This window comes from Sander vitreus, chromosome 10, assembly GCF_031162955.1.
Source record: "Sander vitreus isolate 19-12246 chromosome 10, sanVit1, whole genome shotgun sequence".
In the NCBI taxonomy this organism is placed as follows: domain Eukaryota; kingdom Metazoa; phylum Chordata; class Actinopteri; order Perciformes; family Percidae; genus Sander; species Sander vitreus.
This window is the reverse complement of record NC_135864.1, coordinates 8,201-25,000: the sequence shown is the minus strand read 5'-3', so window position 1 is coordinate 25,000 and position 16,800 is coordinate 8,201. Positions and strand designations below refer to the sequence as shown.

Genomic DNA, 16,800 nt, shown 5'->3' with positions numbered 1-16,800 from the left:
TCTCTGTCTCTCTCTCTCTCTCTCTCTCTCTCTCTCTCTCAGATAGAAAGAGATAGGATGAGTGGGGAAGTCAAGACAGCCAAAATCACCATGAACCTGGGTGATTTATTTTGAAATATGTTATTGATGTAAAGTATCCGACTGTACTGTGGTCCTTCCTGTATGTGATTACCTGCCTGGCTTGAAACACTCGCGCAACAAATTGAACGGTATGAACGGACAAATTGGATAACATGGGTGCCAAAATGATTTGGCTGCACTACACTGCTATACACGACGCTTACGCGCCCGCTGTGTTTTCACTGGAAAAGTGGAAGATACAGACATTCATGTTTACACATATAGTCGGAGCTTTAGCCGTATTTCTGACTAATAAGTTGACGCTGTGATCTTTCTTCCTACTTTATACACTTCTAATAAACTTGTAAACAAAGCAGGAACTAAAGTGAAACCAAACTGTAACCATGTCTTTGTGTGTCTGTCTGTTCCCCTCCTGATCAGGCGTACCTTCAGTTTGCCACAGAAGAAGAAGCGCGAGCGATGGCCAAGTTTTACAACGGGAACATCAAGGCGTCGGTGTGTGGGCGCCCGGTGAGGGTCAGCCACTCTATGAGCTACCCAACCATCCAGGTAAACCTGCTCCTTTCTCTCCTTCCTTTACTTCTCTTTTCTACCACTCCTTTCCTTCCCTGACTCCCTATTTCCCTTCTTCCTTTTCTTATCCCCTCGCTTAATTATCTTTCTTTCCTTTTTTCCTGTGTTTACCTACTTGTGCGTGCATTTGTGTGTCCCTGTGTGTTGATCATGTTTCTCTGTGTGTGTGTTGATCATGTTTCTCTGTGTGTGTGTGTGTGTGTGTGTGTGTGCGCGCTGATCATGTTTCTCTGTCTGTCTGTCTGTCTGTGTGTGTGTGTGTGTGTGTGTGTGTGCGCGCGCTGATCATGTTTCTCTGTGTGTGGTGTTCAGTGCGGCTCCAGCAGGGTGGTGTACGTCGGCCAGATCCCCAACATCAAATACTCAGACGACGCCATCCTGAAACTGGCCGAGCCGTTCGGGAGAGTCAAGAAGTATTTCCTCAACAGGCTCAAGAGAGAGGTACAGGACCAGGACCAGGACCAGGACTGAGTCCTGCACACTCTCCACTGTCTGTTGGATGTTTGTGACCCTTTGTGCTGAGATTTAAAGGGACAGTTCAGGAGTGTTGCAGTGTGGTTGTATGGCTGTAGGAACGATTAAGGAAGATTAAGTGGACGCTGTATTTACTATTTTGCCTCGCAGATGACAGGAGTTGCTGATCAACCTGTCTTCTAAAACGTGTGGATATCAGTTGTTTGTTCCTCTAATCCGACCCACAGGAGCGTTTCATAAGTCAGCGCCCCCTAGTGGTGACAGGAAACACGTCCTCATATCTAAACCAGAGAAGGTCACGGTGGTTAACGTGGTGAAACGGTCCCAGTCTGGTTAGGTTTAGACACCAAAACTACTGATAAAAAGATGGAGGTTTGGGTTCAAATCACACGTGACTTCACTTCCAGAAGGTTACCACGGTGACGCAGAACGTGACTTAGCTCCGGTTGTTATGAATGATGCTGGGACAAACCACTTATGAGTCCCTTCTGTCGCCCTAGTGTTGCCTTCCTTCTTTCTACTGTGTTTTTACAGACACACACACACACACACACACACAGAGGTTTGTCTCACTATCTTTGTAGGGACCCGTCATTGACATAATGCATTCCCTAGCCCCTTACCCTAACCTTAACCATCACCACTAAATGCCTAACCTTAACCCTTACCCTCACCCTAACCAGAACCTCATTCTAACCCTAATCCTAAAACCAAGTCTTAACCCTCAAACAGACCTTTAAACTTGGGGGGTCTAGCATTTTGGCCCCACAAAGCTGTTGGGACCCCACAAGTATACTGGACCCCCAGTTTTTGGACCCCACGATTATAGTTAAACAAGAACACACAGACACACAAACACACACACACACACACACACACACAGGTAGGTACACACACTAACACACACACACACACACACAGACACACACAGGTAGGTACACACACACATACACACAGGTTTTGTTTGTTTTTTAAGTTTTTGTCTCCTTTTGTCAAGATCATTTAAATGTTTTCCAGGTCCAAGGCTGTTGTTTAGTAAATCTATCGCTGACATCACTGTCAAAACTGGTTGGCGCTGGTTAGGGGGTACATGGCTTAAACACACTGTTCACAGGGGGAACATTATTGAAAAAAGCTGGAGATCCAGTGCTCTAAAGTGTCTGTCTGTCGTCAGTGTTTCATCGAGATGGACCGAGCCGAGGACGCGGAGAAGATGGCCGAAGACTACAAAGTGGATCCTCCCAAGTTCAACGGGAAACGTCTGACCGTCTACGTCAGCAGGAAGTACCGGCAGCTCAAACACGGGTGGGTTTCTCCTTCTGGGGAATAGATATCATTAAAACTTCTTTCACATTTCATTAAGGATGGACATCATCACTATCGGTGATGCTTTAGGTGTTTATTTTGAGGGTTTTTGTTGGTTTTTTTGTTTGCTTTCTGTCATTTTTTCCAGCATTTTTCATCTCTAACATGTTTATAGTCTAACTGTACGTACACACCGCTGCCTTGAGCTTCTAAAGATACAGGAAGTCATTTATTTTCAATGGAAGCTTCTCTCAGCTGCAAGAAGCGTCAAATCTGTCGTGTCGCGTTTTGGGCGTTTTGAGCGACCAGAGCGTCAATCAGAAAGTTGAAAGTAGGTCAACTTTATGGTAATGAGCTATGACGCGCTTCAGCGGCAACCAATCAGAATATAGACGTCCTTCACGCTGGCTGATCCCAGAGAAACATACGATGTAAACTGTCGTTCCTACCCAAAACATTAGTTCAGAGAAAAAGGAGGAGAAGCTCATCATGGCCGTTGCTGGGCTCCCCATCATTGATGATATTTGCGTATAGGGACCAGTTAACGTCACCTGCAGGTCACATGGTCTCTAAACAGTCCGCTCACGGTGAAGTCCTGCACGCATCAACAGCTGGTGGCTGCTCGCTCTGCCTGCACGCTGCTGCTGTTCAGCAGCTAACGAGCTAACTGCTAACAGACAGCGCTGCCACCAACAACCAATACACATTCATCATTATATATGTCAGTTATAAAAGGTTTCTAGTGTCAGCGTATTGGCCAGCAGTGGCTGCTTTTGCTGCTGTGGTTGGTTTCAGACATCGCTGTCTAAACTAACATGTTGATAGTCTAACAGCTGTAACTGTGGTTGGTTTCAGACATCGCTGTCCGTCCGTAGCCAAGAGAGAAAACAGCGGCTCGTCTCCTCAGCTCTCCCAACTTCCTGACGAGCCTCCAGCCAAGAAACCCAAAGAGGAGGAGAAGCCAGGAGAGGCGGAGGAGGAGGAGGAGGAGAGGGAGGAGAAGGAGGAGGAGGAGGAGAAACCGAGGGAGGAGGAAGAGAGGAAGGAGGAGCCGACGCAGGAGAAGAAAGAGGAAGAGAAGCGAGAGAGTTGTGAAGACGAGAAGAGAGAAGAAGAAAACTTGGCGGAGAAGATTCCTGAAGTTTGTGACGAGAAGAAGAGCGGCGAGGACGTGAGTAGAGTCTCCTGCTCTCTGATTGGTCGCTCCATATGAGAGCAGCTTCTCATTGGTCAGACAGCCGCTGGTCTACCAAGACGCTTTCTCAGCGTTCTGTCTTTTGTTAGCTTGTTTGGGTTTTTTTCCTGCATTTTATTTCTCTCTTTTATTAGCTCTTTCCTGTGTTTTTGGCGCTTTTTTGTATAGTTTTTTGTGTGTTTGTGGATTTCTTTCAAGATTTTTTTTATAGTTTTCACTGTCAGAGGTGGTGTCTCTCACACACACACAGACACACACACAGACAGAGACAGACAGACAGACACAGACAGACAGACAGACACACGGACATACGCGCACACACAGACACACACACACACACACACACACACACACACACACACAGACATACACACACAGACACACACACACACACACACACACACACAGACACACACACACACACACACACAGACAGACACAGACAGACACACACAGACAGACAGACACACGGACATACGCACACACACACACACACACAGACACACACACAGACACACACACAGACAAACACACAGACAAACACACAGACAGACAGACAGACACACACACACACACACACACACAGACAAACACACAGACAGACACAGACAGACACACAGACATACACACACACACACACACACACACATACACACACAGACAGACAATACTCCAGTTTGGAATGATAGATACTAGGGCTGTCAAACAATTACATTTTCTTAATCGCATGTTTTTTCACATTATTTAGCATTTCAGAACAGTTATTAAGTCCATATTAACAGTGAAAGCCGTTCTTACCAGAGGATCTTAACTGGGAATCAAATGAATGCAAAGAAAATGACTTTATGAACTTTAAGATTTGTATTTGTTTATTATTTATTTAATCTAGTCACACATTTGAATGTAATAACTTCAAATGCACCACGAGGCTGTAGTTTACCAGTTTCATTGAACGCACCGTCTGTGTTGTTTCTCCGACGGCAGCTGCAGATTGTTACATCCCGGTGTTGAATCCTCTACAGTAAAACACAGTCACACTTTACACCGTTTAGTGTTAGCTGTCAGCATTTAACCCTGTTTAATCCAGCTACTAGCTAGTGGTAGGCTAACGTTAGCTGCTGTTGAGTATAGTGTTAACTAGCTAGCGGTAGGCTAACGTTAGCTGCTGTCGAGTATAGTGTTAACTAGCTAGCGGTAGGCTAACGTTAGCTGCTGTCGAGTATAGTGTTAACTAGCTAGCGGTAGGCTAACGTTAGCTGCTGTTGAGTATAGTGTTAACTAGCTAGCGGTAGGCTAACGTTAGCTGCTGTTGAGTATAGTGTTAACTAGCTAGCGGTAGGCTAACGTTAGCTGCTGTTGAGTATAGTGTTAACTAGCTAGCAGTATGCTAACGTTAGCTGCTGTTGAGTATAGTGTTAACTAGCTAGCAGTAGGCTAACGTTAGCTGCTGTTGAGTATAGTGTTAACTAGCTAGCGATAGGCTAACGTTAGCTGCTGTTGAGTATAGTGTTAACTAGCTAGCGGTAGGCTAACGTTAGCTGCTGTCGAGTATAGTGTTAACTAGCTAGCGGTAGGCTAACGTTAGCTGCTGTCGAGTATAGTGTTAACTAGCTAGCGGTAGGCTAACGTTAGCTGCTGTTGAGTATAGTGTTAACTAGCTAGCGGTAGGCTAACGTTAGCTGCCGTTGAGTATAGTGTTAACTAGCTAGCGGTAGGCTAACGTTAGCTGCTGTTGAGTATAGTGTTAACTAGCGTCACGTGCAGCGGTTTGTGTTTCCTGTAACGTCTGTTTCAGAGCAGCAGAGAGAAGAGCAGACATATCAGTGGCACCAGAATGAGGCGCCGAAATCTGCGTTGCTATTCCTGCAGCAGCAGGATGTGTTGGGAGGAAATACGGCGAAATAGTATCCTGTTAGGCACGACGCAAAGCAGAGTGAAGTGAAAATAAATTAATAAATGGCGTCATGCAATTAATACTATTAAAAATAATGAACGTGTTATCATCGGCCGGATTAACGCGTTAATGCTGACAGCCCTAATAGATACATATTGATAAACAGAAAATTAAACACAAACATTTTTGTCTCTTTTTGGTGGGAGTCGCTGGTGTGACGTCATTAAAGCAGCCTCTCCACTAACTCAACAACATTTAGAACAGACGTCCTTTTAGACATTTTAATGTGGAAACGTATTATTATAATGTTTATGATGTACAGTATGTCATCTCTAAAGACTTTAAAGACACTTTTTCAACCTTTTTTCTTTTCTTTTCAAAAGGGTTTTGTGACTTTTTTTTGTCGTGTGGAGTATTTCTCCCTCTCGCCGCTCAGCTCTTCTGTGATTGGCTGCAGCTGATTGGCTGTGAGTCCCTCTGATGTGATTGAAAGCTAACTGCTCTGTCTCCTCTGGTTCTGTAGGACGAGGAGAAGATGGAGACATCGACCAATCAGAACGGACCGCCGGAGGCCCCCCCGGCGGCGGGAAACAAACCCAGTGTGGCGTCTCTGCCGCTGCCCCCCCACGACCCCGACACCCCCATCGGTGAGGAAACAGATGTTTTCTGATGTTTAGTTTGGTTCCCGCGGCGGAAGCAAACACGTTATTATTTATCTACATTGTAGTCGTTTATGTCATCTGCAAATTTCTGTCTCTGTGTGAACGTTTAACGAATCGATTAATCTTTGCAGCTCTAATCGTGTTAGTCTAACTGTCAACATTATGGGATGGATCCCTACAGAGACAGACCTTTTAGTTAAAGAGGAAGATCCTTTTAGTTTAACATGAAACAGCCCCCAAATCACCATCACCAAACTCACCAGACTCCATGTAAATAATCAGGACTTTTAGTGTGTATAGAGCCAGCATATCTCCACCAGACTCCATGTAAATAATCAGGACTTTTAGCGTGTATAGAGCCAGCATATCTCCACCAGACTCCATGTAAATAATCAGGACTTTTAGTGTGTATAGAGCCAGCATATTTCCACCAGACTCCATGTAAATAATCAGGACTTTTAGCGTGTATAGAGCCAGCATATCTCCACCAGACTCCATGTAAATAATCAGGACTTTTAGCGTGTATAGAGCCAGCATATCTCTACATGTAAATGGGTGAATTAAGGGTTTATTTCAACCAAACCAGAGTGGTGATTGTTGGAACAGTGGAAAGATGAACCAAGACGGCTTTTGATAGTTTTATTTAGTTTCTGTCCACTTTGAATGAAGTGTGTTTTACCATGATAAAAGTCCTGATTATTTACATGGAGTCTGGTGTAGTTTGGTGATGGTGATTTCGGGGCTGTTTCATGTTAAACTAAAAGGATCTTACTCTTTAACTAAAAGGTCTATCTCTGTAGGGATCCATCCCATAATGTTGTCAGACACTTAGAATAATAATCTGAGTCTGTCAGCAGCAACAACACAACTTTTAGTGACTCTAACTGCTGCTGAACATTAGTCCTGTAGGGTAACATTACAGCTTGGTTCTTGTTTAATACTGGACCAGTTTCACAGATTGTTGTTCCCAGCAGTCACTCAGACACAAGTTATCAAAATAGCCGTTTTCCGACCAAGTAGTTCCAGGAACGTAGTTAAAGGAATAGTCCACTTCGAAACAGTTCTACTAACTACTCTCCCCCAAAACCGTTTTTTCCAATTGCATTCGCACTGGCCCAGTGGCCTTAGGGACTGGTAGGAGGGGTAAGGGAGTGATGCAAGCACGGCAACGTCTTTATAGCGTTAAAATCAGAAAACAAATACACCAAAAAAGTATGAACTAAATCTAATGTATATAGCATATTTGTCATAATTTAAACAAGTCTCCCGAAGAGAGAGAGTATCTCTCTCCTCTGCCTGCTGCTGTGTGTGTGTGTGTGTGTGTGTGTGAGTGAGTGAGTGAGTGACGGCTGGCCTGCGAGTTTTGTCAAGCCAGCAGGACATGCTTGTGGAGTTTAACTCTGAAAAGACAGTTAACCACAGGTTCCCGTTAATCTTATGATGGACATGTGTTGTCATATTTAAACAAACCAACTGTCAACGGCGAAATAAAAGCCTGTTATTTACGAGAGCGGTCTGAGAGACCTCCAGCTCACAGCGAGGTCTCTGAGCATGACTGGCCCAGCGACGAGCTAGAAGCCGGGGCAGGCGCCTGCTGGCTGGCGCCTGCTGGCTGTCGCCTGCTGGCTGTCGCCTGCTGGCTGTCGCCTGCTGGCTGTCGCCTGCTGGCTGTCGCCTCACTTCATGGAGCTTCTCTTCTAAACAGTTCATTTCTCGCCTAAAACGTTGTCAGAAGTGAAATTAGTGATGAATAAGATGGCGAAAACTGTTAAAAATGTCCCGTTGTTGGTCTGTCTGTACCGGAAACCTGACCCTCGTTGATAGGTTCCTATGCTGAAAAGGGAACAGAGAAAAGAGCCTGCCCTGAAGTAGGAGCTGAAAGAGTTACAGGGGGACTTAAAAATCCCCAAATTGGTCCAGTCAGAACACGAGAAATAAAGGGTTCTAGGAACGTTATGTTCTAGGAACTGCAAAAATCCCTGCGGTGGGAAAGGGGCTAATCCTGGTTTGTTTGTGCAGGTGTTGAACATGTGAAGATGGGTTATTACTGCCGTGTCTGCTTCCTGTTTTACTCCAACGAAGAGACGGCCAAGAAGACGCACTGCAGCAGCCAGGCGCACTACGACAAGCTGCAGGTGAGACAGACTTGTCTTCTTCTCAGTGAGAGTCTCAGGCTGGACTGAGACAATACCCTGTAACTTCAGGCTACATGCAGGATTTTAAGTGTTGAAGAAGTCTTACATTTAACCAAACTGTCTCCACACTCTGACACTTTATGGCTAACGTTTTATCAAATGATGTGTTCAAATACCAAGTAGTTTGGTGTAACTTTTCTTCTTGTCAGTGCAGTGAGTCTCAGGTGTTTGACACTCAGCTGGACAGAGATAAGAGGCTGTTTGTACGTTGTCCTTTATGAATAAAATCATTCATCAACATGGCTGTAGATTAGTGATGGCGAGATGAAGCCTCGTGAAGCTGACGTCATCTGTCTAAAACGATACGCGCTTCTCGGGGAAACTTTGGGGATTCCTCGCCGCACGCTCTGAAGCCTCGCCACAGAACACAGCATCACTGCACGCGTGTCAGTGTTTCTGAACTGTAGTCCTGGAGGCCACAGGAAACAGAGAGACCGTAGTACGGGTTAAAATGTACAGACAAATGAATCTAGGGGACTCCGTGAAGACAGCGAGAGCAACAAGAAAGCACGCAGAGCGACAGGAAGCAGCGAGACGTTCACATTCAGTACAGGAAACAACACACATCAGATTAGACAGTTATTTCAAACACGATTAGCTCATTGTGACAAAAAAACTCTTGTTCTGGTTCTGTGAGTCCATGTCCATCAGGGTCAGATGTGACCAATAGGGTTGGGTATTTCTTGGGTTTTATCCGATACCGCTGCCTACTCGGTAGTTTTTAAGAGGTTCCAGTGCTTAAAAAAACTAAACGGCACACACGTCAAAAAACAATACCCTTTTATTTCCAGGGCCAAATTGAACACAGTATTCTAGTGGAGTTTTTCCATTACATGGTACCTGCTCGCCTCGCCTCTACTCGCCTCGTCTCTGCTCCCCTCGTCTCTGCTCCCCTCGTCTCTGCTCGACTCGCCTCGCCTCTACTGGCCTCGTCTCTACTCGCCTCACTGTGCGTCTGTTTTCCATTGCAGATTTTAGTACCGCCTCAGCGTGGCTGGTTGTCATAGCGGCGCCGCAGGAAACTGCCGTGACCTAACGCGACACCCAGAACGTGGAAGGTGTGTTGTTGTCAGAAGACACATTTAGTTTAAAATGAAGCTGGAGGCAGCAGAAATAAACACAGCTGGCTGAACTAGTTAAAGATGGGGGGTTTGTTCAGGACACCCCCGCCTGTCACTTTCACGTCACCTTTTGGTATCGCCTCAGCTCGCTGGGAACCTCGACTGAGGTGGTACTAAATAAAGTACCTGTTAGCAGGTACCAGGGACTTTTCTTCGTAATGGAAAACCAAAAAAGTAGAGTCGAGGCGAGTCGAGCAGGTACCACGTGATGGAAAAGCACCGTAAACCTATTGTTGAAACTTAGTGAAAAGATGTTGCATACATACAGGACTTGTTATGAGTTTGACATTAAACACTGAGTGGAAGTATAGGACGTAGCACACGTTGTCACACGCGCTGTTGAATGGCAACGGTGTTTGATAGCCTACTTGATATCAAGATTTGCAGCTGGCATTAAATTACTAGACTTTCCCGAAGAGGAATGCTGTCATCATCATCATGATCATCATCATCTGGCCGGGACTCCCGGCGAGGCCAACACTGGCTGCTGCTGCCGTTGAAGTGCTTGGCGTTGCCTCACGTAGGTTATCAAACACGGTGCATTGTTGGGCTTTTAAAGAGACTGTCTCCAGATCTAACTCGATGTGTTCCCTCCCTTGCATGACGCTGCTTTAAGGCATCTGTTGCATGTCTCTTTAAAACAAAGTCAGGCACCGAAACATTCCTCCTTATTCAGTCTCGTTACGTTGGAACCGGTGCCCTCTTGGCACCACGTTTCAGTACCTAAACCAGATGTTTCCTCCTGCCTGTTTGTTTCAGAAACATCTGGAGAAGGAGCAGAGCAAAGCAGACAAGAAGAAAGGGAAGAAGACGGCCGGGTAAAAACACACAGGAAGAGTTTTTTTTATTTCACTTTTTATTTCACTTTGATTTGATCCATAAAATGTCAGAAAATCAGCAAATCAATTCATTCGTCTTCTCAGTCTGTAAACGTCTTATATTTGACCGACAAAAATCTAATAAAAATAGGAAATGAAAGAGTGGATTTTCAGAATAAAAGCTTGGATAAATGGGATAATGATTTGACGATTGATAAAGATTGATAATGGTTTCCGTTTGAAACTGAATATTTTTTGTGTTTTGGACATTTTAAAGACGCGCATTTAATAAACGGCTGAAAATGTTTAATAACAGAATGATTAGAAATCTTGTCTCCATCTGATCCTGAGATAGTTCCCCCCCCCATCCATCCATGATGTTAGTGGCTCACTGTGAAGCTGTGGTAGAGATACTGGAGCCACAGACTCAGGCCTCCTGCACACTGGCTGTGTGGCGTGTCCGTTTATATTTGGGCTCCCATGGTAACAGGTTAGAGTGTGCACACTGCCTGCATGACACGCACGTCTCAGGCTCGGTGGAAACGCGTGCATGCTAGAAATAGGACTGATGCCTATTTTTCACGCCACACGCTAGCGTGTTGGAAGAGTTTCCAGACAACATAGAATATGAAAAGATGTTTGTCATTTTGACACAAATACATATAATATACAATATACACATACACACATACAATACATACAATAAATGACATGTTGTTTGAAAGTCAGAAACGCCGCGCTCATGCTGCACCCACGCCGCACTCACGCCGCGCTCACGCCGCGCAGCCAGTGTGCAGGAGGCCTAAGAAGAAGAACAGCATTTTACACATACTGATCCAGAACAGAGGCTGGCTGTGTCGAAAATGTTTGCTACAGATGAGAAAAAACACTGAAAATTGAACCTGATGCGAGATTTGTTGACGTATATAAGGAAGTGTGTAAACATGAGTGATTTGGGACTCATGTGCAGGAAGCTTAACCAGAAACACGCCGCACGCTGAAGCGCCGCCAATAGCCTTGAAGCTGATCTCTTTTCATGTTATTTAATCTGTCCGGACACACCGGCTCTGGTCGTCTGTCCAGCGAATGTTTGACGCCCGGCAGGTAATCGCACACAGGAAGGCCACAGGGCAGCACAGACTTTACAAAATAAAACACATTTCAAAATAAAACACCCAGGTGATTTATTGGCTGTCTTGACTTCTCAGATGTGTCTACAGCGAGACACATGATCAGACGCACGGAGAGAGAGACAGACAGACAGACACACACATACACACAGACACATAGACAGACAGACACACACAGACACACACACACACTCGCACGCACACACACACACACACACACACTCGCACGCACACACACACACACACACACACACACACACACACAGCTGAGTGGAGAGGAGTGTGTGTCTGTGTGTGGTATGAACAGCCAGGCACCATCAGGCGTGCCTCTACTCTTCCCGTTATTGGCGGTGCTTCAGCGTGCTGTCAGAGTCTATGAGGTCACATGGACGTGTGACTGTTTGATTACAGGAAATACTCTGGTTAGCCTAGCTTAGCATAAAGACTGAAACACAGCTCAGTGTTTCTAAGAAATCAGCGGATGGATACACTGTTGTTTGTCAAGAACTAGTTCCAACACAAACTGTTTTTCTTTTCTTTTTTTTAGATGATTTTTTGGGGCATTTTAGGCCTTTATTTGTACAGGACAGTTTAGACTTGAAAGGGGGGGGGGGTGACATGCAGCAGCCGCAGGTCAGAGTCCAACCTGCGGCCGCTGCATCCAGGAGTAAACCTATGTATGGGCTCTACCAGGTGAGCTACCCCGGCGCCCACGCAGACAGTTTTTCAAACTTTGAATCTCGTGAAGCCAACGAGTGAATATGAGTCTCTCTTGGTTTGAATGTTTGTTTATGTTGACGCATTATTTGGATGTTTTATATATAAAAAAATAAACCAGTTACCTCAAATATGAGTTTGTTTTGAATTCTCAAACTGCTTCATAGACAATGAAAATGCTGGCTCTACACACACACAGACGCACAGAACTACACACACACAGACACACAGAAATACGCACACACGCACACAGACACACAGAACTACACACGCACAGACACACAGAAATACACACACACGCACACAGACACACAGAACTACACACGCACAGACACACAGAAATACACACACACAGAAATACACACAGACACACACACGCACACAGACACAGAACTACACACAGACACACGCACACACACAGACACAGAAATACACACAGAAATACACACACAGACACACACGCACACAGACACACAGAACTACACACGCACAGACACACACACAGACACAGAAATACACAGACACACGCACACACAGACACAGAAATACACACACACGCACACAGACACACGCACACACACAGACACACAGAACTACACACGCACAGACACACACACGCACACAGACGCACAGAAATACACACAGACACACGCACACAGACACAGAAATACACACACAGACACACAGAAATACACACACGTACACACACAGACACACAGAAATACACGCACACAGACCCACAGAACTACACATGCACAGACACACGCACACAGACACAGAAATACACACACAGACACACAGAAATACACACACAGACACGCACACACACACAGAACTACACACGCACAGACACACACGCACACAGACACACAGAAATACACACACACAGACGCACACAGAAATACACACAGACACACGCACACACACAGACACAGAAATACACACACAGACACACGCACACAGACGCACAGAAATACACACACGCACAGACACACACACAGAAATACACAGACACACACACGCACACACACAGAACTACACACGCACAGACACAGAAATACAGACACACACACAGACGCACAGAAATACACACACAGACACACGCACACAGACACACAGAAATACACAGACACACACATGCACACAGACGCACAAAAATTCGCACACAGACACACAGAAATACACACACAGACGCACAAAAATACACACAGACACGCACACACGCACAGAAATACACACGCACAGACACACAGAAATACACACGCACAGACACACATAGACACACAGACGCACAGATATACACGCACACAGACACGCACACAGACACAGAAATACAGACAGACACACAGAAATACACACGCACATATGCACACAGACACACACGCACAATCAGAGGCACGCACACTCAGGCACACACGCACACAGAGAAAGACACACTCAGAGAGAGACACACCCCCCCTCCCTGTCTACAGGCCTGAATATAAATAGGAGAATGGTAATGAAGCTGTTAATGGCACTAACAGGAAACAACAGTGAAGTGTGTGTATGGGGGGGGGGGGGTCATGGTACACACGTTATACTGTCTGAAACTTCAAGTACCCACCTCTTCTTTCATACTATTTGACAGTATTTGGCTTCTATTATTATGTTGCTAACATACTCTTACAGTGGGCTTAGAACTTGATCTCTTTTTATAAGAATAAATGATTATATCGTTCTTTATTTTAATCTTTTATATATTTTAATGTGTGTGAGATATATGCTGTGTGCTAAAAACCTACTGTGGTTTTAAGACAGCTTTGTGACAGTTGAACATGTGAATCAGAATACAGATATACACTGTGTTCAAAATGATTATGCAAATGCTATTTTACACAGATTTTCATAAATAGTTATAGTAATAACAGTCAGTATAATGTCACCAAACGTTAGGGTATCAGTCAGATTTCATTGAACAAACCAGCCAATGAAAACATAAAAAACTCAAAATGCACTGTTCCACATTATTCTGTTTCAGAGCATGTTGTAGCTTGTAAAGAAGTGAAAATGGTCATTTGCTGATTGTGCAGCATTAGGACGTCATACTTACTGAAATCAAAAGCTATTTCAGTCCAACCCATCTTACCGGATCAGATCCATGTTAACAGAGGAGCCTTCTTAGATATCACCTTCACAGTTCTTACATCCATTGAACTGGTGAGTTCATGGAGAGTTTCTGCTTGAGTGTCTTTGCAGGATGTCAGAATAGCCCCCCAGAGCTGCTGTTTGGATGCTAACTGCCCCCCACCCTCATAGATCTTTAGCTTGAGGATGCTCCAAAGGTTCTCACTAGGGTTGAGGTCAGGGGGGATGGTTATTTATTTCTCTTATTTTCAATAGTAGTGGTATAATAAAAGAAATATAGGTGTTTTATTTATTTTTATTAATACAAGTCTAGACTCTATGAAGTTCATGGTATTACACACTCCTGTACAGTTGGTGGCGGTATAATACAAAAAATAGTGAGTCAGCTGGATTTCAGAGACCAGGACCAGGACAAGAGCGGAATGGAGGAGGAGCAGCAGAAGCCGGAGCAGCGGAGCAACAAGGTCCCCAGAAGAGCAGCAGCAGGCTCGGCCTCTGATAGCAGCGGTGTTCAGGTCAGTGTTAGGACACAACAAGCACACTAAAGACACAAGATGGCCGACTCTCATGGAAACATGTGGCTCTGTGTGCATTAGCACACATGCTTCTCTCCGTGTAAAAAGGGGCCATAGGCGTAAAAAGAGGTTTTTAAAAGTCTCGGTGTGTTCAGCTCTCAGTCCGTTTGTAGCTTCTAACTGAATCTCTGTGGTTAGTTTAGTTTCTAGTTGATATCTGCTTTGGTTTACATTTCGGCTCCGTTTATAGGAGTCTTGTTAAGTTACTGCTGATGAAGAGCAACATTTCCTTATGTTTCCTCTTCAAAATAAAAGCATGCATGTAACAAAGTAACCAGGAGCTTTTATTGTGAAGAATGTATAGGAAATGAAAGCGTTGTACTGCTTTGTGAACACAGCGCTATGAAGAGAGCTGTGATATAGGCTCGCTGGAGATGAACTGCTCCTCACCTGTAAAGTAGACGAGAGCAGACGGCAGCAGCTGGGGGGGGGGGGACAAAAATCAGCTGTCAAGTCAGACAGTTTCCAGCTGATTCCAGCAGCCTTCAGGCTGAACAGGAAGTCACAGAAACACTGTGGTCCGATTCTGATTTAATAACATGTTATCAGACCCAAATATCAGCCTGTACACCGTCTCCAGCTGTTTTAGTTATGACAGAGTAGCTGTCAACATGCTCTACATGTGATCTGGTGCTGATTTTAATTAACAGACTGTAGATGATCTGTAATCTGAACAGATTTAGTGTCTCTGACTTCTAAACGTAACTATCAGCCACACAACAGGTGTTCTGTACAGAATAAGCCTTTAAATCAGACAAATAGCAGTTAAAATCCCTCCAAATCAAAATCAATAAAAAGTTTATATAAAATGTCATCATGTTGAGTCGATTCTGAACCAATCAGCTGTTAGATTAGCTGAGAGGCCGGCGTTTCCCAGCATGCTCTGGGTCCGCCTGGGTCTTGCAGTCGGTGGAGAGCAACTGCAGCGCCTGGCTCTAAAACCTGCTGCCGCCGTGATCTCGTGAGGCTATCGTTGCCCACGTGTGCATGACGTCACAGCAAGTCGGACACAAATGCATTGGGCGGCGATCGCCGGTGATCGATTCTGCGCAGACCTGGCTCATCTCTAACGAGCCTATTGAGAGCTAGCTAGCCTCCTCCTAACGAGACCTCTGAAATTCACAAAAATGTCTTAAATTGAAATCGGAAAAGTGTTAGCTAAGCGTTGTAAGACCTTAGGGTAGCTGTGCTATAAGTGCCGTGACGAAATTCAAACTGTAAATATACTGTAGTTATACCGGCCCCGAGCCCCGGTAGTCCTGTAACCCAGAAACGGTGACTTTGCCCTGCGTATGGAGCCCAGCAGGGTCGTCAGACTGTGGAGCTCCTTAAGTCAAACACGTCTTACCAAATTTGCAATTAGCCATCAGTTTTTGTAAGACGGTCCATATTTGAGCTTTATATAGTCGATTATTCGCATAAAAAAGTCTTAGAAGAGAATTTAGTAACGAAATAGCAAACTAACAATGTATAACATTGCAGTGTCTGAAATATGAGACCTGCTGTCTCGTCTCCAGTGTATGTGGTTCACTCAACCAATCAGCACGCAGCTCATCTAAATATTAATGAGCAGACCATATAAGGCAGAAAAGCTCTCGTTTCAGTCCAGGCCCATTTAACAGGGTAGCATTAGGGGCCAAAAAAAACAGCAAAAGACATTTTCAGCCCAACCAATGTTACATACCCTATTAGGAGACCTGAAGGGACAGCGTGAAATACCCTTAATAATCATTCTATCACCCCTTTAAAACCTTTTCTTTTGCCACTGCTGCGGCTACATGGACTACATGGAAGCTGCAGTTGTTCTTTTCGTTGTCTTCACTTCTCTTCCTGTTCCTTCTTTCAGCAGACTTTGACGGGCGAGCAGAGCAGCTGTTTGAGCCTCTGCTCTGAGACGGCCAGATGAAGTGCTGGACACATTTGATGTTGAACCTTG

The 16,800-nt window shown here is 44.9% G+C and overlaps 1 protein-coding gene across 1 annotated transcript in view; it reads left to right on the top strand.

The window, feature by feature from the left end:
* The window catches only part of LOC144524011 (uncharacterized), a 31,274-nt gene extending 18,973 nt beyond the window's left edge, over positions 1–12,301 (top strand). Inside the window, 7 exon segments of the mRNA XM_078259960.1 lie at positions 502–630; positions 967–1,095; positions 2,303–2,433; positions 3,289–3,604; positions 6,046–6,169; positions 8,204–8,319; positions 10,260–12,301. Of these exon segments, the coding sequence (XP_078116086.1) occupies positions 502–630; positions 967–1,095; positions 2,303–2,433; positions 3,289–3,604; positions 6,046–6,169; positions 8,204–8,319; positions 10,260–10,322 (1,008 nt within the window). The 3' untranslated portion in view covers positions 10,323–12,301.
* Positions 12,302–16,800: the final 4,499 nt, after the last annotated feature.